Genomic DNA, 23,568 nt, shown 5'->3' with positions numbered 1-23,568 from the left:
TGGGGAGTGACTGGAAAGGGTTAAAAAATCCCAGATTTGCCATTGGTAGCTATGTAAACTTGAGACTTGACCTTTTGTTTTTCAGTTTTCTCATCAGACGTAGAGCATAACGATGCAATTTGCAGACTCATTGTGATGGTCACAAAGGAAAATGTAAAGTCAAATCTATTTAGAAATTGATCAATGTTTTTTTTTTCCTTTTTTAAAAATAAAATGCAAGAGACAAAATCTATTTAATCAGTGGATTTGGTCTTGTGGTGGACAGACTCCAACAGAGCCTCCCCGATCCCTCCCTCCTGGTACCGAGTATTTAATGTTTTTTTAATTTTATTTTATTTTTGAGACAGAGAGAGGCAGAGCATGAGCAGGGGAGGGGCAGAGAGAGAGGGAGACACAGAATCTGAAGCAGGCTCCAGGCTCTGAGCTGTCAGCACAGAGCCCGACGCGAGGCTCGAACTCACGGACCATGAGATCATGACCTGAGCCGAAGCCGGACGCTTAACCGACTGAGCCACCCAGGCGCCCCACCGAGTATTTAGAATAGAAAAACAGCCTTCATCAAGTGATCCAACATCATGTTGCCAGTCATGGAACATTGTGTGCCATGTGATTCTCTGAGAAGACCTTCACAAGTGGTCTTCTGGCTCAAAATGTTTAACTAACTCTAGTCACAAAGGAACAATCATCAAAACTAAGGGTCATTCTGAAAAACAAAACAAAACTGTTCTAGACTGAAAATTTCAGCGCAGTGAAAAATCATCGCAGCTCAGAAATACTCATAATGAAAAGTAATTTTTAAAAAGACTATGAAAACTGAATGTAATATGTGATGCCAGGTTGGACCCTGGATTGGGGAAGGGCATAGTATTGGGACACTCGTAGAGATTTGAAAATCGGCTTTATATGAGGCCACAGTATTAAGTCATTAGAGTTGACCTGACTGCCTTTTGGGGTGTGACTGTTTAGAAAATATGTCCTTGGTCTCAGAGATACAGTTTAAGTATTTAGAGATGAAATGTCACGATTAAAATGTGTGGGGTGTGCGTGTGTGTGCACGTGCATGTATCGTTCATCAGGCTGAAGTTCCTTTAAACGCAAAAAGTTTCATCAACCACTGAGCATCTATCAGAACACCTGGTGCTTTTCAGATGGAGAATGAGCGTTTGTTGAGTGAATGCATGAAAGCAGCTTGCAAACTCTAAAGGGCTAATGCTAATTACTGCAAAGCGTCAATGACAGTTCTACGCGGTAGTAACTAGCAATGACAGTTACTCTTATTAGTTATTAGTATTTGGTTAGTGGTTCAAAAGGTGGTAGGTTAGACAGTGGGTATGAGACACAGGCTGGAAAATGTTGTGTGAGGTAGGTGATTTTAGAACAGGGAGGCTTTAGAAGGAAGAGGAGAAGGTAAGATGGCCCCAAATTAATTTGATCCACACTGTCTTTTTGCCCAGACCTCAAATGACTGTGTGCAGAGCTGTAGCATGTAACAGTATCAGAAAGTTTGCACCTAGCAATATCCTGCAGTGAATCGTATTTCCTAGGGTCTAGTCGCTGCACCGGGAGCATCGAAGAGGAAGAGGAAAGAAAGATAAGAGGCAGGAAGAGAAGGGAGGAAAAAAACATGACATGCTCTATTCCAGATCATTCTGTTGGCCTCACCCCTCCACATAATTTCTCTTCGTCTCCATGGCGAGTATTGACATGTAGCACTTCCTTAAGGACCCGGAAAAATCTGTCCTGAATTTTAAAGGAAACAGGGAAAGACAAAATGCTGCCTTCTGGCAGCTTTAGCAAATCTTCGCACCCACAACTCATTACACAGTTAATAGTTGAATTAAAAGTCTCCCTTCCATGACTCTTTTTGAGAAGACAGACAGTATAGCAGGAGGGTAGACTTTCTTTTAAGTCAGCATCCTATAATAGCAAATAGCTCTTTGTCACTGATAGTTCTCACACCTTTTCAAAAAACACTTTTTGAACTCTTGACTTTGTATTTAAAGTGGGCTGTAGGAATCGTTTTAGAAATTCTGCGGGCATGTAACATGTGCTCAATCCACCCAAGAGACAAGTTGTCATGTGTTGAGGTCACCTGCCCTCAAAATCGGGGGCAAAACAATAGAAAAAAAAAAGACTGGATGCAAGACAGAAGGGGTTCAGCTTCAATAACCTTAGGCAAAATTTTGTAAAAAGAAAATTTAAATGAAGTAGAATATATGAAGACTGTGATAGTGGGATTCATAATAAAGAATCTGTCCTTGGTCTTCACCCCTCTCCCTGGCACACTGCTCCCCAAACCCTTGGAATTACCTGCCAAGACAACAGTAAAGGTGTCTTTTGTTATGCTAATGAGATGACTTTTGGAAAGCAGGCAGGATGGGGGGCTGCTTGCCAATGGAGCCAACCACGTGCGTGATTGGAGGGTTGGCACTTTTAGCCCCGCCCACCGCCGGGGAAGGGAGAGGCCCTGGAGAATGAGTTCGGTCATCAATAGTCAATGAATTCATCAATCCGACCTGTGGCATGAAGGCCTCTGTGAAAACCCAAAAGGAAGAAGTTCTGGAGCTTTCTTCCACAGGTTGGTAAGTGTGTAGAGGTTCAAAGAGAGAAGCGGGTTCTCAGAGAGCATTGGAAGCAGTACCTCGCTTCCCCAGAACTTGTCCTGGGGGACAAGGCACCTCTTGTCAAGAGGAAGGCACCTCTTCCATCCACTCATCCTGATTTATATTCTTTCGTAATGACCCAGTGATCTAGTAAGTAAAAGGTTTCTCTAAGTTCTGTGAGCCGCTTCAGCCAAATGCCTGAACCCAAGGAGGGGGTCGTAGGAACCTCAGATTTAGAGCCAGTTGGTCAGAAGCAGAGTGACAACCTGGACTTTCCATTAAGGCACCTGAGGTGGGGCCGGTCTTGTAGAGCCAAGCCCTTGACCTGTGGGATCTGGTGCCATCCGCAGGCAGATAATTGAGTTATCTGCAGTCAGAATTGAGTTAAGTCATAGGATACCCAGCTGGTGTTGAAGAATTGCTCGGTGGTGTGGGGGAAAACCTTCCACACATCAGAATGTGAATAGATGAACACGCAATGTGGCAGGTGTCAGAAGTGTAAACGTTGTGTAAGCTTTGTGTTATTTTAAAAAAATAAAATTTCAGAGTGAACTAGTTGTGGGGAGAGAGCTTCACAATCACTTCCATGAGGGACCATAAAGGTCTTAATTTCGTCCAATCCCAGTTTCTGTTCTGTCCTCAATATATTCTTGCATCATTAAAGTTTACTACTTTTCTAAAATGGGCCCCATGACATACTGTCCCTCCTTGTATTAATAAAGCTGCTTTAAAAAAAAAAAGAAAGAAAGAGAAAGAAGAAAGAAAGAAAGAAAGAAAGAGAAGAAAGAAGAAAGAAAGAGAAAGAAGAGAGAAAGAAAGAGAAAGAAGAAAGAGAAAGAAAGAAAGAAAGAAAGAAAGAGAAAGAAAGAAAGAAAGAAAGAAAAAGAAAGAAAGAAAGAAAGAGAGAGAGAAAGAAAGAAGGAAGGAAGGAAAGAAAGAAAGAAAGAAAGAAAGAAAGAAAGAAAGAAAGAAAGAAAGAAAGAAAGAAAGAAAGAAAACTTTTAGGAATGAATTGAATAGGTATTTCCCTTTTCCTGTGAATTGCAGTCGTTGTTTTATCTCCCTTGGTGGCCCTTGAATTTTAAATCTCTTCTCTAACATTTAGTTGTCTCTCATCCTCCACCAGCAGGTAAAAACAGTAAACTGATGGAGGTGGGCATATGTGAGGACTATGCGTAGAGCCACCTGTCAGGAGCCCAAATGCTTCTGCAAATTATTATAACAGCTTTACAATGAGATGCTTATCTGTTTCCACCTGTAGCATTAATTTATTCATTCAGTATGTACAAGACGACTAGAGATTTCTAAGATGAAAATATACACCCCAGCCCTTAAAGAGACAGACACTTATAATATGCATCTTTGGAATTAAAAAAGAGGCTCTTTGGAAAAATGAAAAAAAAAAAAAAAGGAAGAGAGGGAGGGTTCCATGGTCAAATATATTTGAGAAACATGACATGGTACAGCCTCCTCTTTGTAATTTGCAATACACAACTGCCAATTGAAAACTCTGATAGCAAAGGAATCTTTCTAACCTGACCTTTCCCCAGATTGCTTTTTCCAGGTATCAGAACAGAGGCTAACATCCTCAGACAATGTTCTCCTTTAGGATGTGGGAAACAAAGGCAGAAGAAAAAAAAATTAAATTTCCATACAACTCACAGCCTGCTGACAAGTCCTTGAGACAGGCAGACAGACCTTCCTCTAGGAACTCAGCTGCTTGGATGATGACACTTTGCTAGGGGCAAAAGCAATCTTAGCTTAACATTATCTCGACCCTCCAGGATCCCCTGAGTCTATTTTAACATATAAAACCTCCTTTGGAAACTTCCTTTATCTCTACCCCCTAAGTTATAGATTGGCAATCAGCAATCATACTCCAAGCTTATGGCCCCCTGATATACATCTGAAGGGTCTCATGACTGAGTTTTTACTCAACAGTAATAAATGACCTTTTCCTAACAGCAGCTAGCCCCTCAAGGTCCTGGAAACCTTGTTTCCAAAATACCTTAAAGACTTATTCTATCCCTAACCCCCTCCCAACCTGCAAGTGTATAATCAGTCACTCCTCATAATCCCTGGGCAGCTCTTTCTGCCCATGGGTCCTGTCTCTGTGCTTTAATAAAACCACCTTTTTGCACCAAAGACATCTCAAGAATTCTTTCTCGGCCATCGGCTCTGAACTCGAACACTCTCCCCTTTACTTTATATAAAAATAAGGCATAGTAAGTACAAAGTACAGGGAGATTTGGGGATGGGAGATATGCCTGGGAGGGTTGTGGCGTGAGAACACAACCATTCAAACTCTCACCCTATGTCTAGGAGCCATCACAACCCTATTTACAGCTATCTGTGCTCTCACACCGATTCCAGGTTTAATGTACAGATAAGCACTGGTTTCCAGGACCCCAAGATTAGGGAGGGTGTTCCAAGAAGAAGTAAATGGTAGGCAAATCTTGGAGGCATCCCTGGGACATTTGAAAGTGAGAAAGAACCGTGCAGGGCACGTAGATAAGCATGAGATGGACCAGATAGGGTGCTGGATGATGAAGGTGGACAGAAAGACCAGGGCCCATCATATAGGTCTTGAAATCCAGGCAAAGCCCTTTATCATCCATCCTGTAAGCAATGGGCACACTTTACAGAATTTTACACTGAGGAGTCAACACATAGTCTCTTGTGGTGTGGAGGCTAGATATGGGGACAGGTCGAGAGAATGGTCACCCATTGGGGAAAAGGATGAACCTGTCATAAAACCTCATGATCACTCTCCAAGACACCTTTGGGTCTGAGAGAAGCCAGAACCTAGAGCTGTTGGAGCAGCCCCAGTCTTGCTGTCTCCTGCTCTCCTGTCCTGTGGCCTGTCCTGTTCCCCCCTAAGGCTTCCGGACAGTGCCTTGCACTTCTTTGCTCAAAGTTAAATGTTAAAAAAAAAGGGGGGGGGGGACTACGTGTTAAATAATAAATGATTGAAAATGAACATTTACATTTAAATATTCTAGCTTAAAATGTCATTTTACATTCATTATCTCATTTCATATGGATGTAGAAATCAAAAGACCTGGAAATTCCACAAGGTCTGGGAAAAGCAACCATGGATGTTAAGTGCTTCCAATGCAAGACTTCTCCAAAGGTTCCTTGTTTCATTATTTGTTAGCATTGGTCAAACGACAGCACAGTTTGGGTTCCTCTCTAGATTGCATCCTGAAGGATAAGTGACTGACCACAAAGGCTACTCCCGAAGAGCCTCAGCCCTTTCATGGGCAAAGATGACTGGGCTGGGTATGATTCCTTTTGACATCTTGTGGCCCTTCAAGTAACTTCCGCATTTCCTGGGAACTAAGTCATTAAATGCAGTATTCCAAATACGATCCCTGTCAAAATAGCTGACAACTAGGGATTATTAACTACCTCTAATGCAGCATTTATTTTTAGGAAACAAAGGCTTTGAAGTGACAGTCTGGTTGCTTCCTCCCCCTTTAAAGTGTCTGTTCACAGATTCCCCGTGGAAGCCCAGAAGCTGGATAAATCATGGTGAATACATTATTTGTCTTTTGTGTGCTGTTGGTTAAATCTACATCAGTGCTCTAGAAGCTATGTGTACGTGTGCATGTGTGTGAGGGGGTGCGTTTTCTTTTCAGTGTGTGCAAAGAATAAGATGTGCTCAGGTGTCCGCGTTCCTACTTGTGCACGTGCACACACTCACGCACACGCACCCACGCCTGCATGGCTGGTTTCTCTCAAGAGCAGTTCACAGTCCATAAGAGAATGAGACAGTCAATGCTATCGAGCCTCCTTCCAGGGGCTACATTCCCAGCCTTGCTTCACTCTTGGAGATCCTGCTCCAAGGTGGTACCTTGTTCAGTTGAAGTCTTAGTTGAATTTGACCCTCTGTTATGCTAGCTCTTAATCTAGAGAAGTTCAAAGGCAAGACCCAGGAAAAGCAAAGAATGATTAAATAAATCAATGAATGACATTAATAGAAATGAAGGAAGGTGGGTTTTACAAAGAGAACACATTCAGAAGGGCAGCTATTTCTGGTAGAAAAGAAAACAAACATGTAGTAGACAGAACCACCAGGGCTCATACCTCCTGTCCACGTAGCCACTACTAGCAATGAGACCTTCAACAGGTAACATACTCTCTAGCCTTGGTTTTCCCATCAGTGAAATGGGGATAATGTTATCTACTGCATATGCAGGTTGTGAGAATAAAATTAGGTAATAAAACATCTTGAACACTGCACCGAGCATATAGTAGGCGCTCAACAAAAGCCGATTTATTTATTAAAAAAATTTTTAATGTTTATTTTTGAGAGACATCCAGACAGAGAGACAGAGCATGAGTGGGAGAGGGGCAGAGAGAGACAGAGACACAAAATCCGAAGCAGGCTCTAGGCTCCGAGCTGTCAGCACAGAGCCCAATGTGGGACTCGAACTCAGGAGCTGTGAGATCATGACCTGAGCTGAAGTCAGACAGTTAACTGACTGAGCCACCCAGATGGTCTTCAACAAAAGCCATTTTACAAATTGACTGTCTTTGGAGAAGATGCTTTCAACAAGAAAGATAATGTTTATTTGCAGTGCAGAACAGAGAACAATAATTTGCCCATAGATGAAGAACAGAAAGTGGTGGGAAAAGGAAAGATTTCTAGTGCTTCTTGACTAAGGCAGTCATAATGTGGGTGTATTTATTATTTTGAGTCTAGGGTAGTAAAACCCAACCCGACATTAATGTAGCATAAAGGTTTCCTCCTAATCTACATGCAACTTAAGTTGGAGGTAATTTTACCCACTAGTTAGGGAGGCTTCTCTTTTCAGAAAAGAATCCTAAGTGATATGTTCCAAATATGTTCATGATAAACAAAAGCAATCAACAGGAATTCTTTCATTCAGCCAGTCGAGTTTTCTCTGCTAGCTTTCTTTTCAGAATGCAATATAAGAAAAATGATCTCCTTTCCAAGAGGCTCAGGTTGGATTCAGAAAATTACAACGCACAGAAGAGGTCATAAGTCCTAATGAAAATGCCTGCATCTCATCATAAATGATGCACAACATTCAGAGATCGCTGGCCATGGTTCGTCATGCCTCTCCCCACAAAAGTACAGAAAGGTATATTTAAAAGTTAGATAACCTAGGGGCTCCTGGCTGGCGGTAGGTTAAGCGTCTGACTTTGGCTCAGGTCATGATCTCATGGTTCATGGGTTCAAGTCCCGTGTCAGGCTCTGTGAGAACAGCTCAGAGCCTGGAGCCTGATTCAGATTCTGAGTCTCCCTCATTCTCTCTGGCCCTCCTCCACTCGTGCTCTGTCTCTGTCTCTCTCTCTCAAAAATAAATAAGCATTAGAAAAAAATTGTTTTAAGTTAGATAGCCTAAAATTGCAAGACTAAAGTCATGAACATTATCCAAAACAAATATCAAAAGTATTCATTGTGGGTTCTTATAAGCATTATGGTTATTATCGCAAACAGCATATTTTCTCTGTTTCATAAAGCAGTTTTGTTGGATTCATTTATTTTTAGAACCCAAGTACAGATTGCAAAGCACACTCTGGACGCTAGGTGGCGCTATGGGTCCGCCTAACGTTACAGTACTTTCCCTACGTTAGATGGGCCAGCCCCATCCAAAGCCTGCTACTCCTTTCAGTAAAGTCCATGATGAAGGTTTCTGTGGACTTCCGCTAACAACTGGCAGCAAAACACCACCATAGCATTTAGCTCTCAAATGGAGCTATCAATCTGTAAAGCTTTAATGGTCCTCCAAAGGCTATCTATTTGTATACAACTCCCACAAGCTCTACCATGATAAATTGATCATTTCTTCTCTAGACTGAGCCAAAGCCTTACTTTTAAGTATACCGGACTTTTGGAATAAGTCTAGCAGTGAAATATTTTCGGCAGTGCCCCCACCCCCGACTTTCTATTTTCCAATTGTTGAATAAAAATTGACACGAAATTGGGGACTTGAAAGATCAGCTTGAAAACACCTGGAATAAACTGAAGGGACTGATGTGATTTAAAATCGTCGGCTTTACTTTCCCGGACACATCCATGTTATCGTTAGTTTAGTAAAGAAGGACACCCTGGGCGTTTTAAAGAGGAATAAAGGAAGCTAGAAAGGACTAAACAATATTGATTCCACTGTCTGTGACCTGGCTGAAGAAATACAACATGGTGGGGCACCTGGGTGGCTCAGTGGGTTAAGCGTCCGACTTCAGCTCAGGTCATGAGCTCACTGTTCCTGAGTCTCGAGCCCCGCGTCGGGCTCTGTGCTGACGGCTCGGAGCCGGGAGCCTGCTTCGGATTCTGTGTCTCCCCCTCTCTCTGCCCCTCCCCTGCTTGCACTCTCTCTCCACCTCAAATATAAATAAGCATAAAAAAAAAAAATACAAAATGGTGCCATCTGACACGGTGTATCTGGACTAGTCTTGGCACACGTTCCCTCCGCAAGACTCGGGTTAGAAGTCAGGTGTTTAAAACCATGGTCCGGGAAAGCTTTAAGTGTGGAAGTGGGTAAAAAGCTTAACCTGTTTCTCTACGCCTGTCGTCCTGGCCCCAGCAAGTAATGGCTTCCTCAGCAGTCGGAACATTTTCCTCACGTTCATTCATACTTGAACTCAAATAGGAGAGTAAAGTGGTACTGGGGGCAGGTGGAATTCTGAAACGATAGCCTTAGTTGGTTTCTACTCACTTGGCTTCCAAGGCACACATGAGACTGATAAGGTAGGAAGAAATGCCCAATGCGGACTCCTGTTGTGTAGTGAATCACCGAGTACCTAATTTCCTATTTGGAAAAGGAACGATGAATCCAGTCATATCAAGTACACCAAGGAGGGGGTGGGAAAAACCAATTCAGCTCAGAAGCTTGGCAAGAGGGAGACAGATGCACTGTCCAGAGAATTTAAAATCAGTAATAAAACTGACTAAAGCTCTGTCTGCCTTTTCTTATCACCACGCACTAGCAGTTCTGTGCAAGGTCCGTAACACAGGGTGGAGGCAACCATTCCCTCCGTGCCCATCCCCTTCGGAATCCCACGGATTAGAATGACTCTCCCACTTAGGATTTTCTAGCAAGCAGGAAAGTTGACTCTTCGGAAGAAGGAGAAGCTATCCGGGAAAAGAGAAAGAATGAGTATTTTTCTAGCAGTTTGTGTCTGTCTATCCAAGACTTTCCCTACATATGCTATCTCATTAATCCTCAACAACAACAACAACAACACCAGCTACACCAGGCAGGTAACACCGCACCCATTTTACGGATAAGAAAACAGACTCCGAAAAGTTGAACAATGTATTCAAGGTCTCAAGCCACCAATTGGTGGATTCAAGAGTCTAATAGTCATAATCTAATCGAATCCACCTCAAAAGCTCATGTTTTCATTCAGCTGAGTAGCTAAGATCACAGACTGACACCTAACAGGTCCAAAACTCGGACAAGGTACTTGAGTACCTCGGTTGTAATGTGGGATGGCAATGGTACCCACTGGTTGAACTGCTGAGAGCTTGCCTGCGGTGACGTGGGGAAGCTCTCAGAACAGTCCTGGAATACAATGAACACATCAGAGATGGCAATAAGCAGCACATGGCTTTCGTCATGCTAACCCTCATTGAAGAAATCTGAGCAATGAATGTTTGGTCTTTTCCACGAGTTCAAGGATGCTGGCTATAGACTTTAGCTACTTCACACTTTTGCCTGCAGCTCTGGTGGGTGGGGTTATCAACTCTGACGCTGAGGATACACACACACCTATCAGGGACTGCGGCAGTCAGAGGATGTACAGTCTCAGAGTCCCTTTGTTCCCATCCCCACCTCTCTGTGTCAGTTGGTTCATGACTTCTAGAACGTCCTCATTTGGTACACTCTGCCTCCTATTCTAAGGAATGAATGGCAAGATTATATGTGTGGGGGGCGGGGGTTGGCAGAAGGGCACGGGGATACGTTTGTTTCAGTTCATCCTATTCAATAATGGAGTGACTGCGAGACCGCTCTTGAGAATACTGCTCTCTAAAAGATGATTTCTGAATATTTCGCCGCCTGGAATATACAAAAGTTAACACAGGATGATGCCTGAATAACAGGTCAGATTTCTTAGCTATACTGTAGTGTGTTGTGAAAAGCAATCGGAGTCCCTGCTACTTGAATTCTTTGTATAAAAGTGGAAACCAAAGAATGCCAATATTTCATTAAACATATTACTGGATTTTTCTATTATTTAAAAGTAACAACAAATTTTGGTTTTTTTTTTTCTTTAAACATGAAAACAATTGTAGAGAGTCTCATAGGGTACTAAAGCCTAATATTTATATAAAGCAATCAGACAGGATTATTGAGAGCACACAAAAGATAATACTTTTTGTTTGTTTGTTTTTGCTTTTGGACACTTGCATTATTGTAATGCACTTTTGCCATAATGCATGGCAATAGATCAATATAAACACTGACATTTTTAATTATAATATGAATTTATTCCACATTTCACAGGGCTAGGTCCAATCTCTTCAGTAAATATCATTATTATAACAAATAAGTATAATTTTTTTGTAACATAATCTTTGTTAACATAACACTTTATTTTACAATTTTAACTTAGTACAGGTAAACCCTTCTCGAGCGTGATGATGGTTGCCTTCTAAAGGTAGCAGGGTTTTTCAAGTATCCTTGTTGAGTTTTTACATATTTGGAAATACATAACAGTCAACTTGTATGCAGAATGAAGCAAACAATAGGAGTCATTGTAAAATCTATCCCATGGCCTGAAGGAAACTCTGTGGTGGGAAGCTATGTGTTAATGAAGTGAGTTCAACATTTGCTGCTTGGTTGTGTGTTCTGTTTCTGCCTTTCCCCCATTCCCATCATGCACTGTAATAATGAGCATACAATCCAATCAGCTGTACAAAGACAATGCAGAACATTCTCTCGGATCAGGTCTCATAAGAGTAACTGGAATAGTCACAGGGTCTTAACAACAACAACAACAAAAGTTTGTTCAACATTTGAAAAAGAGATGCCGGAAAAGGACCCCTTCCTTGTGTTAAGTTGGGGTGGCGCATGCCATATTCTGTTCCCTCCTTGCCTAACACTGTTCCCTCCCATCCACCGCAAGACTTCAGCTTCTAGATAGCAAACATTTGAAAATATGTATACAACTGATCAGATGAAACCTCTTAATACATATGTTCTAGGTCTGCAAGGCTTAACGCCAGAATAAAGGATGTATAGTCTTGGCAAAACAAGCCACATCCATGCTAACGGTGGCATGGAAATTCTAAGGAGAAAGCATCATTAAGGCTTCTTTATTCTTAGCGTTTGTTTCTTCTATTTTTCTACTTGCTCCCATGTATTGAAGGTGAAGTTAAATTGGAACATACCCTTTAAGGTTACATTATTCAGAGATGTAGGTAGGCATTGAGTGGATGGAATCAGAATTCCCACGTCCTAGTTTGAGTATTTATGTTAATATACTCAGTCTCCCTTTGTCTTTCACCTTCCTTATGCTTTCCAGGCTCTGACAAGTTCTATGTACAAATGTTCTGACTATCTGGAAAATTAAATGAAAGCCCAGAACTGACAGAGACCCTGAGACAGAGTGGTGATCTTCTCAAAGCTTTAAGACAAAGCATTACTGAGACTGTGGGACCAATCAACACATCCCACTGCATCAGAGGTAGAAAATTAAGGAAAGGGTCAGCGTTAGATTGTGTGGGAAAAACAGTTTTTCAAGGACATATATAGAGAGACATTTATCAAGGGAGAAACTTTGTGAGTCAGCAAAGATCACTGATTCTCACACAGTGTGCTGGCCATTAGAGGTATGCCCCTGAATTGGGCACAGAATCATATATACTGATCCCTACTCTGTATCTTTGAATGATTTAATTTCCTTTTTTTATAAGGGTATCTCAAAAATAACTTTGACATCCAGGCATGGCCAGAACACATGCTGGACATGTGCCAAGCTTTGGCCACCCCAACATGCTCTTTCTAGAAGAGAAAAGCTGGCCTGATGCTGGCTTGCAGACGTAGCTATGGCATCCATGAGGAAAGAGAACATGTTCTGCTCTACAGTCAGCCCAGGCTGGCTCTCATTACGCCCCAGCAGGATCATCAAATATCGAAAGAGGATGTTAGGAGCTTGGAAAGGGTCCAGAGGACTGGCACTGAAAGGAATAAATGTTTGAGAAATCATACTGAAGGGGCAGGCTGAATGGACCTGGGGTGCTTGCCCGGCTAACAGCTTGTGAGGACACAGAAAAGACGCCGGGGTGAGGCCTGTCCTAGGTAGTGAAGAGGCATCTGTCATGGCACAGAGGGCCCACAGAACAAGAGATAATGGCTTCAGAGGCGACTGTGAGATTTCCAAAGAGATTTGGGTCTGTCAGCCTTTGAAATGTATGTCCAAAGGACAGTACAGACAGCCTTTTCCCAACCCCTCCCCAAGATCAAGGATCATCAGAGATAATCCAGGTTAGAAAGATCAACTAGCCAGCCTCAGGGAGAAGGTGAGGTTTCATTTCAACACTTAGATCACTGTTATGGTGATGTGATGCTGTGATATGATGTGATGTGATCACTACTCTGGGATTCTCTGATTTGACACAGGGATGTGTTACCTAACAAATGTGAAGTGGGCACATTCACAAGTGATTGAGTGTGCAAGTGTGAGCAAGTATGTATATGTATACGTGAGTGTGTGAGAGTCCGTGTGTATCATGGAGTGTAAGTGTATGTAAATGTCAGTGTCTACGTGCGTGTGTGTGTGCGTGTGCAAGCGTGTCCGCATGTGTGTATTGTGTGAGTGTGTGGACAGTGGAGGGTGTGGTGCTCATCTCCTTCCTTCCTTGAAACACAAATACAAATGTTCTTTGGGAACATTTTTCCAAGGAAAACTGGCACTTCTGTTTAGAGACACAGCCTCGCGGCACCCTTCTTGAAAGAAAGCATGGCTGTCACGTGGCCAAGAGCATTAGCGGCTGTCCTATCACCTGCTGCAGCAAGACCACAGGTGGTATGATTGCCAATGGAATGGGGGTCCCATTCCCAGAGGTAGGCTTGTTCTCGGCCGAATCAGGGGCATGACATGAACTCCCCTTTCTACTGTCTACAAAGGTGGCCGCCCCCTTTCTCCTGAACACATGGCTTTCCACTTTACTATATAAGGAAAAAAGAGAAAGTTACATGTGCTCCAAGTTCAATGTGACCACTAGACAGTTTTGCTTTTATAACTAAGGAAAAGAAAAGGTTTTATTTTTTCACAGGAGGCACAGAAGTTCGGTTTAATTTCCAAAGATCTACATTCAGACAAATGCCAACATATGCGGCTTCATGGCAATAAAAGTCCTGCCCCTTGTCTAGTCTACTTATTCTGGAGTGAATTCACAAAGAAAGTAATGTGTTTTCAACTCTCTGAATTTCAAAGAATATTGGACTCTACATGCTTTACAACTCCCTTCTTTCCTGAGCTTTACATTTTAACTTACGTCTTTTGAACTTCCAGTCAGATAAGATTATGTCTTTCTACAAATCTTGCCTCTGCTGTAGTTACCTGAGACCGAAAGATTGCAAAATCAAGCAATGTTACCTTGACCTTTGTTGATACACAAATGCAGATGGTAGGCGGTCACTGTTGGCCCTAGGCTCCTCTGTAGCTCAGTCAGTTAACTAGGCTCCTCTGTAGCTCAGTCAGTTAACTAGGCTCCTCTGTAGCTCAGTCAGTTAACGACTGTCTCTAGATTCTTCGGGGGTGGACAGTCATTATTGGCCTAGGCCTGGAGGGCCACTGTGGGCACCTCTGTATTTTTCTGCTGGAGCAGTATCAGGCACTTCTATACACCCTTCTTGCAGTACTTCCGAGAAAGCTCCTACCATGACATGTAACGGCAAGTCAAAAGCTTCTACTGAAGAAATGGAAAAGGGATCAGATATGAACAATCTGAAAGAAAGCACAGTGCCTTCTCTATGAACGGTAATGCCCCTTAATATGGCTGAAATGGCACAGGCATCCTAAAGCCAACTTCCTCAGCTCATAAGCACCCATTGGAATTATTTTAGGGATTGGTGATTGCTTTTGTTTGTTTGAAAGAGATCACGTGGTTTTCCATGATTTCCTAATGAAAGGTGGATTCATCTCTGATTACACATTCTGTTATTAAATAATTACTGGGAATCCTGGTATCCAAATTGGGGGGGGGGGATATTTATTTGATAATGGTAGGTGTTCCACAGCCTAGTTGGTGTGTGAATATTCACTCTTACAGTCAACAAGTCAACACCGCCTTGGGTTACTGAACAAAGGGCAGTGCCATCAACACAACAAAGGGTTGTTACTTAGACATCTCAGTCAAGGGTCTGAGAACTGGGTGAGAAGAGATCCTCAACAGGTAACCATTGACTTTAGTCCTAAGTCATAGGAATGCAAAGCAAGGATCTTCTGAGCCATATTTACTTCTTTAGTACAAGAACAGGCAAATACTACAACCAGTCACAAGCCACAGAAGAGAGTCTCAGAGGCTAGCCTTCTAGTTCAGAGCCCTGACAGCCTATCTACCATATGGATGTGGGCCAGAATTTCTGCTGGTTGGGGCTTTCTCATGTTGCTATATTTTGAAGAATAAAGAGTATGCCATCAGGTGAATAAAGAGTTGGTAATGCGAAAGCACAAAAATCCTGTCTTGTTTTTATTTCAGAAGTTTATCCCAGGAAACTGCTATCATTTTTAACCCAGGGACCCTTACAATTAAAGGGGTTTAGGATGAAGCAACTATAAAGATAATTAGGAAAAAAGCAAAACAAAACAAAGAACACAAAACCTCCCCGTGATACTGAGGGTAATGTGATAGCAAGGTACATGTCCTTGGAAAATCATTTATATTAATGCAATCTCCTGACAGCTAAATTTCTCCCCTTTCTGGATTCAAATTTTAAATTTTTAAATATCAGTAAATGTAATTTTTTGAAATAGCTCTGAATCAACTAAGAAACTAATTTTATCTCAGTGAGGTTAATTACATTATTTATTTATTAATTCCTTGTCCTGTTGTTTCTTCTTTTTTTTACCCCCAAAGTGTTTGAGCTGGATACATTTAGTTATGAAAGCATTTAACATTTTAAATTAAGACACAAGGAAATCTAAATGACACTTGAGATGCCCTTGAGAGAAGCCTCTCATCTCTCGTGTTTATAGATAACTCATATATTCATAAATCAAATCCTGTGCACATTTAAGCCAGACCAAAAACTAAACAGCACCATGTCTCCCACTAGAAAAAAAATGCAATTATTCTGCTTAGTTATGTTTTTAAAATAGCTTGACATTTTAAATAATTGATGAATATGTAATTTGCTAATCAGTAACGGACAGTTCCCATGGAGGTACCCTCACTAGTTTTATAATTTACTATTTCAGAAGAGTTTTATGAATGCAAAGATTAAAGCTGGGAAGTGGAGAGAAATCACTCCAGGACGACATTATCCTATTTAACACCCGTAATACTTAACACTAACAACAATTAAATTTCACAAATTAAGTCAACGTACTGAATTTCTATTGGGTGAGTTATACACAGACATTTATGTGTCGTGATTATTCCCCAGAGACAACCATGTACCCAAATGAACATCAGAGCAACATACTCTTACTGTAAAGGATTAAATGATATTTTAGTTTATGCCTTTATTTCTTGTCTCTTTTCTCCAAGCGATAATAGAGATCTTATTTACCATGCATGAACACTGATATTCTCTTTCTGAGAACATTTCTGATGTTGTTGGTGTAAGAGAGGAAAATCATTTATTTAAAGATCGCCTTATTAATCTACAGTTTTTGGTAAATATCTAGATTATCTGGTCGGTCAATTTGTCTTTATAGCCTAAGAAAGAAGACTGGCTGCCATGTTCAATCCAGATGAGTTGGTATATGAATATTTATAAGGACATCGATATCCACAGTGTCTTACAATCATGCTCCAAGCTAAATAGAAATAAAAGCAAAACGGCCACAAATATTACAGTCTAATAGGATAAGAGCTGAAAGATATGTACAAATTCATTGACAACATCTGTGCAAGTGTTATAGACAAAACATTTAGAAAGAAATCTACATGAAACAAAGTAGATAAATTTATCAAATGTTGATAAATTTTCAGAGACAGTATAAAAGTACACAAAACATGGAAGAGAGGAAGAGCTTTTAAAAAAAAAATAACCACTAAGCCAATACATAGAGTACAAATTTACTACATTAATATTACACAATGATGGGAACCAGAGACAAAAAAACGATTTGGTAACAAACAGCAAAGGAAGTTTCACCAGTCACAGAGAAGAAAGACTTTCCCTTCCGGATGAGAACACAGACCGCCACAACTCACCCCCTCCACCCATACACACATAGAAAAATAAAAGCAAACGCAAGAGTTGTCTACGGCAACACAGGACAGACAGACGTGGAAGCGCCTGGCATGTTGCATCACACGAAGTCAATCACGATTGGCTAACGGTGATGGTACCTGGCTCTGTTGCGGGTCACTGGCTTGCCTGAGAGGCGTCACTGATGGAGGGGGCACACCTGATGTGGACGCAGACCGGCCTAATTTGCAGCTTACTTTCGCTTCTGTGAAAAGGGGGGGAAAAGGCAAAGTATTAGCTGAGCAGGGTCTGCAGCGACCAGCGGCGTTCAGGCTCCCGTATTGTTTTGCAGCGCGCTCTTTCAGTGCATTGAATACTGCAGATGCTTGCTAGTACCCGGCAGGTCGTGACAGTCTCACGACAACCGACTGGAAAACGAGCTTCATTTGCACTCAGCTCCCGGAAATAAAGAACGAGCCAAGGGAACAAGCAGAGGCCTTGTTCCCTCAGGCATTTTACCTTATTTGGGGTTACTTTTTATACAGCGAGTGCCAGAGCAAGGGCCCCATTCAGGCAAAAAAAAGCAAGTGACATGAACACTTCCTCCAGTGCTGGTCCAGAGGTCTTGAAATGTCTTTTCTACCTGCTCCAAAATATTTCCTCTCTCCCTCCCTTCCTTTCTCTCTCTCTCTCTCTCTCTCTCTCTTTTTCCTTCTTCTAATCTTGAAATCTAGAACCTGGGGCTTGGGCTGAAAGGTAGCCCTTCTCTAATTTATCTCTATTCACTTTCAAGTTGACAACCATCTTCTAAGACGTTTGGTATTTTTCATAATGATAGTATTTTTCCAAGTTATAAAAACATCCCCCTAACTCTTCTTCGATTTCAGAAGCTCAAATGAGTTTCCCAGGCCATTGATGGGATACTTTGGAGATTAGAATTTGGGAATGGAAGAGTTCCCTTCATCCAAGAGGGTACAGATCGGATCTTAATTTCAATGTTAATATAGATGAAGACGTTTGAGAAGAAAATACTTTTGTCACAGACTTTTATATTGGCTGTAACTTTTTGAGTGCCAGGTATATTCCAGCTTCTGTCTGGGCTATATTTGAATTATCTCTAATCCGAAAGATATTCCATAGAGTTACACAGTTAGCCAGAAAAGCTGCCAATTTCTACACATACTTACATACACGTGTATATATTGGAAACCTCCTTGCTGACCCCCATAATCTCTCTGCTCAAAACCAACTTAGACACCATTTTCCTAGACTGAGCTTCCTAAATTACTTTGAAGCCACCCACCTTATTCCAAGTTGTCTAATTATTCCATATTTCATATGAGAAAAACTTCAAACCCCCTTGACCAATTTTCAGAGGCCTCCTGTGATCTGCTCAGATCCACTCTGTTTCCACTGTTCTCCCCAAAGCACATGCAACTGTCTTCCCCTCTCAGTTTCTGCATTTGATCCTGCTTCTGTCCTTCACCTCAGGGTGGGCAGTTGTGTGGACTTCCGTCAGACTAAGTCTTACCCTTTTCTGAAGACCAACTTCAGCAAGTCCTTCCTACTGTGAAGCATCCTGTTCTGAAACTGCCTTAGCACTTATACAGTGTTTGCAATGCCTGCTGCGGCTTTGGGCATTTATGTCGGTGTGGGCCACGCAGTAAGTGTTCAATTAATACGCATTTTTCTTTCACTGAAGACACTCAGTTTAACCTAGGAAAGGTCAAGGCAACTCCTAAAAACAAATGGAGGCAATGCAAGTAATGTAGAATATGCTTTAAGGCCTGAGTTCAAGGCCTAGCTCCCCACTTACAAAGGCAGTGATTCTCATTCAAAGGCTTTGTGATGTTCTAGGGTCCATTTCAGAGGAGGCATGAGGTTGGAAACTCTCCCTGCCTTACTTTTTATGCAGATGATTCTAGTCTACTCAACCACTTTTGAAAGGTGTTTAAATATAACAGCATCATACGATGGCATAAACTATCACTGTAACTTAGAAGTTAATCTCATTTCCCAGGAGGCATAAATCCTTGCATACCTCAGCAAATCATCTTTTATTATATAAAATAACGGGTAAAACATCTATCACAATCCTGGTTGACGTGTATTTAGAACGGGGCCAATGTTTCCATGTATCCCTTTGCTGTGGTAGCACATTTAGTCACATGGAGTCAGAAAATACACTATTTTTTCCTAGGAAAGGACGGCAAATAATATTTCTTTACTTAAGGTCCTTTGCCAGTTTATATTAAAGAGATTATCTGATGAGTGACACAATTCGAGGCCTTTTACATTATCTAGTGTACCTATGGATTAATTTCTCCTGCTAGGTTTCCACTCAGATTCTGACTTAACCAGCCTCTTTCAAACATAGACAAAGATATCTCTAAGGAACAGACTGAGCTGTACCAAAATCCAGACAGACTCCCCATTTCATTATGACCTGCAAAGGCTTCGTCTTACCACCATTGGACATCAGTCCAGAGCATGTCTGAGCTCACGAAGCCCCCTTAGGTACTGCAGTATAAACCACTCAATCCACATTACACACAGCAGTTTAGGCTACGAGCCGACTACCCTGTGGGCTAGCACTAAGGTGAGGTCACACTGGAGTCAACCATTGGATCCCAACATGGCTCATATGGGTCATGATTCTACCTGCAGCAGCAGACTAACATTGTGACCATAAAGCCATTACGTCCACATGCTTACAGAGACAAATACACACACATACACACTGCATAACATCACTGCTTAATGGGGTCATGTTGTAGGGACATTATTACAATTGTGAAGTTTTGGTTTATCTTTATCTTACTCATTTTGGCTCTTTGCCCTTCTTTCGGTTTTACATGGCCCTTACATGCATTTCAAGTTTATTATATTATGGAGTTATATTATGGAGTATATCATGGTCCCTCTATATTAAAGGACCATGTTGGGGGTCTTTATGATGTAGCATCCACCAAGGTTCCTTGACCAAAAGAATTGTCTGAAGAAGCCCCAAAAATCAAAAAACCCCAGAAAAGATTCTGATTAAAACCAAGCCTCACAGAGATTCTTTAGGGCTATGACATTGAAGTTAAATTGTCCATCTTACCTGCCCTTGGAAATACACTGTGCTTTGAACCTTAAACAGGGAAGCTTAGGAACCATGACACTAAAAACAGTACATTTTCATCCTGAATTTTGTTCATGTAAAAATTGCCAAGGTTTTTTGGGGGCTCAAGAACAATGGCCATGTTCCTCAAAAGAGATCTAAGGTAGAACTTTCCTCCCTCAAGAAAAACTCATTCCATTTCACTAAGAGATTAATGATGAACTAAAAGGCACCTGTTATTCCCACATCCAAGGAAAAGCTTCTTTCTTTGTAAGCTCTATTATTAATCATCATCCTAGAAGTAACAGTTGATGTCATATATGAAATTTCAATGCAGATCAAGTGCAAAGAGAAGAAAGAATAAGAAAAAGGTAGTAGATTAAGGAAGAAAGAGAATCAGAGGGGAAAAGAAAGAATAGAAAAAGAAGCCGAGAAGGCAGGAAGGAAGGGAGGGAGTAAAGAGAGGAAGGAAGGAAGGAAGGAAGGAAGGAAGGAAGGAAGGAAAGAAGGAAAGAAGAAACAAAAGAAAAAGGAAAGAACCAAAGAAAGGAAAGAAAAGGAAAAGAAAAGAGACCAATTTTAACTTTTTGGAATAAATCATTATCAAGATATTATCACGAAATGTTTCCCAAGTAATGACTCATGATCATCTTAAAATTTTTATTATGTAAGTACCCAGCAAACTGTGTGACTTAATATTTCTTTGTTTTTATTCTTAGTGGATTCAATTTATCACTGTTTTGTTTCGTTTCGTTTTGTTTTGTTTTGTTGTAGAGATAGTCGTTTCTCAATCATTTCTCATCTTCCCTTCAAGGTGAATTGTATTTCTCTTCAAAATCATGTCCTTAGTTGTGTTACCAAATAATCTCTAAGGCATTCACTGCTATTATTGTGAGTATTGGAGTTCTCTTTGCTTTCAGAAAGCAAAGACAAATGACTCTTCTCAACCTCTGTATCTACACAGCAACAGGAGAGTAGGGTACTTTCACCAAAGAAAACACTTTCATCTAGCATCAAAGAAATAAAATCAGTCAAATTCTGAGACATATCTTTCCTCTATCTTAGTTTTTTTTCCTAATACACAATATTTTTCTCTAGTAGCAGAAACATATCATGATTTCCCCAAGTCATCTTGCTGAAAGTTTCTAATCAATGGCTCAAGGCTATATGGAAGTCACGGAGAGGTCCCTTTACAATTCAACAAAGTATGCTTGTTACAAATTCTACTTTCATTTCTAAGGAAGGCATTTGTTGGAAATAACACATATGCTATTTGAGATAAACTGGTGTTTAACTAATAAGTGGTAGTTGTACCAGGACTATAGTAAAACCTTCATGGTTCCCACCACTTTTTTTAAAGGCTTCTATCACTCATCACAAGTAAACACATAAGATGCCCTCAAGTCCCACGCTAAATGTCATGTGTCCTGTATATAATTTGCATGCATTTTTATAATTTTGCTTCAGGAATGATTGGACTGCGAATAATCCAATTCATTCATGACTGGCTATGATTTCTAGGCAATAATCAAGTGGACTCAGGAATTCTTGCAGTATGACACAATCGAATCTAGAAATTGTTCCCAAACGTAATATAATTGTTTTATTTATTTATTTTTAAATTTTCTTGAAATCCAAGTTACTTGCCATATAGTGTAATAATGGTTTCAGGAGTAGAATTTTGTGATTCATCACTCACATATAACACCCAGTGCTCGTCCCAACAAGTGCCCTCCTTAATGCCCATCACCTATTTAGCCCCCCCTGCTACCCAACACCCCTCCAGCAGCCCTCAATTTGTTCTCTGTATTTAAGTGTCTCTTATGGTTTGCTTCCCTCTCTGTTTTTGTCTTATTTTTCCTTCCCTTACCCTATGTTCATCTGTTTTGTTTTTTTTAAATCCACATATGTGTGAAATCATATGATGTTGGTCTTTTTCTGACTGACTTATTTTGCTTAGCAGAATACACTCTACCTCCATCCAGAATGGTAAGATTTCATCCTTTTTGATCACCAAGTAACTGTAATAGAATTGTTTTAATACTGAATTTAACAATTGATTCCGTGAACCTGATGCCGTACTTTGTATAATTTCATTAAACATTCATTAATGTTAACCTGGAAGTTTCTTCTGGAATTTTAGTGCTACCATTTTATTTTTAATACCCAATATTTGTGTAGATCCCTGAGAAACTCATAGGCCCCAGCATTGTCAGGATGGCGCTGAAAAGAGAAAACGGGCCTAATCATAGTTGTGATCATTTTGTGACCAGAGAAAGAAAGCCAGCAGGATGCAAACATCTACCCTGGGAGAAGATATTCCTCTCTCCAGCGTTCCGTGGAGCTTTCCTCTGAATGAGACTTACATAGCTTTGGATGAGTCCCAACTACCCCATAGTCACAGACCAAGGTCCTAGTGTTATCTGCAGGGCCAGAGAGTAAAACTATAGATACTGGACGAACTGGTAATTCTTCTTGAGAATACTGGAATTCTGGTGAAGATCTAAAACCCCCCAAAAAGTGAGGTGGAGACATGATAGGTAGAGTTTATGGGCCAAGGATGGCTTCTAGAAGTAATTGTAGAAGTACAAGATCCATTGTAAAGAGAAGGAGAATCCCACGCATGTAGAGTTAGGAATGCCCACTTGTGTTCCTTCTAAATGTCTGAAGAGCTGAGATTCCCCTTACCACTTTCCACTTTCTTATGTAGACATAATATAAATCATACTACTGCCTACCACACAGGGATGCCCTACATACTGCAATGCATGCTTGGTTTCTTACCTGGCAGGATAGCATGGTGTCGCATTAACAGTTTTTTTTTGTTTTTGTTTTTTTGACAGCCTCTTTTATTGTAATATATAATGTCTTTTTCTTTTTAAGTTTATTTATTTATTTTGAAAGAGAGAGAGAGAGAGAGAGAGAGAGAGAGAGAGAGAGAGAGTGTGCACATGAGCAAGGGAGGGAGAGGGAGACGGGGTGGGGGGAGACTATCTCAAGCAGGCTCTGCTCAGCTTGGAGCCTGACATGAGGCTGGATCCCAGGACTGTGCGATTAGGACCTGAGCTGATATCAAGAGTCTGACTCTCAACCGACTGAGCCACCCAGGTACCCCATGTAATATATAATTTCTGAAACACCCCTTAGGGTAGTTATCACTTTAGCTGCATATAAAAGGTGTTCTTGTCTTCAAGAATACTTTATTTCACATTAAAATAAAATTATAGTATATGTGTATAAAGGAATATATTTTACCTTTTTAATAAGTAATATATGCTACTGGGGTGCCTGGGCGGTTCAGTCGGTTAAGTGTCCAACCTTAGGTCACAATTTTGCTGTTCGTGAGGTCGAGCCCTGCATTGGGCACCATGTTGACAGTGTGGAGCCTGCTTGGGATTCTCTGTCTCTCTCCCTCTCGCTCTCTGCCCCTCCCCACTTGCATGCCTTCTCTCTTTCTCTCTCTCTCTCTCTTTCTCTCAAAATAAATAAACTTTTAAAAATTAAGTAATATATGCTGTTT

General features: G+C 41.1%; 1 protein-coding gene across 8 annotated transcripts in view; it reads right to left on the bottom strand.

Moving 5' to 3' along the window:
* The window catches only part of NYAP2 (neuronal tyrosine-phosphorylated phosphoinositide-3-kinase adaptor 2), a 268,339-nt gene that overhangs the window by 29,892 nt on the left and 214,879 nt on the right, over positions 1-23,568 (bottom strand). For 7 of the 8 annotated variants that reach the window (XM_019838751.2, XM_019838755.3, XM_019838752.3 and 4 more), the window contains one exon: positions 17,107-17,210. In XM_019838751.2, the coding sequence (XP_019694310.2) occupies positions 17,107-17,210 (104 nt within the window). Of the gene's footprint in view, positions 1-13,810; positions 16,569-17,106; positions 17,211-23,568 lie in introns of those variants that run through there. The other variant, XM_019838756.3, reaches the window with a different exon arrangement.

The sequence above is a fragment of the Felis catus genome, chromosome C1 (genome assembly GCF_018350175.1).
Source record: "Felis catus isolate Fca126 chromosome C1, F.catus_Fca126_mat1.0, whole genome shotgun sequence".
NCBI classification, from domain to species: domain Eukaryota; kingdom Metazoa; phylum Chordata; class Mammalia; order Carnivora; family Felidae; genus Felis; species Felis catus.
This window is presented reverse-complemented; position numbering and strand designations above follow the sequence as displayed.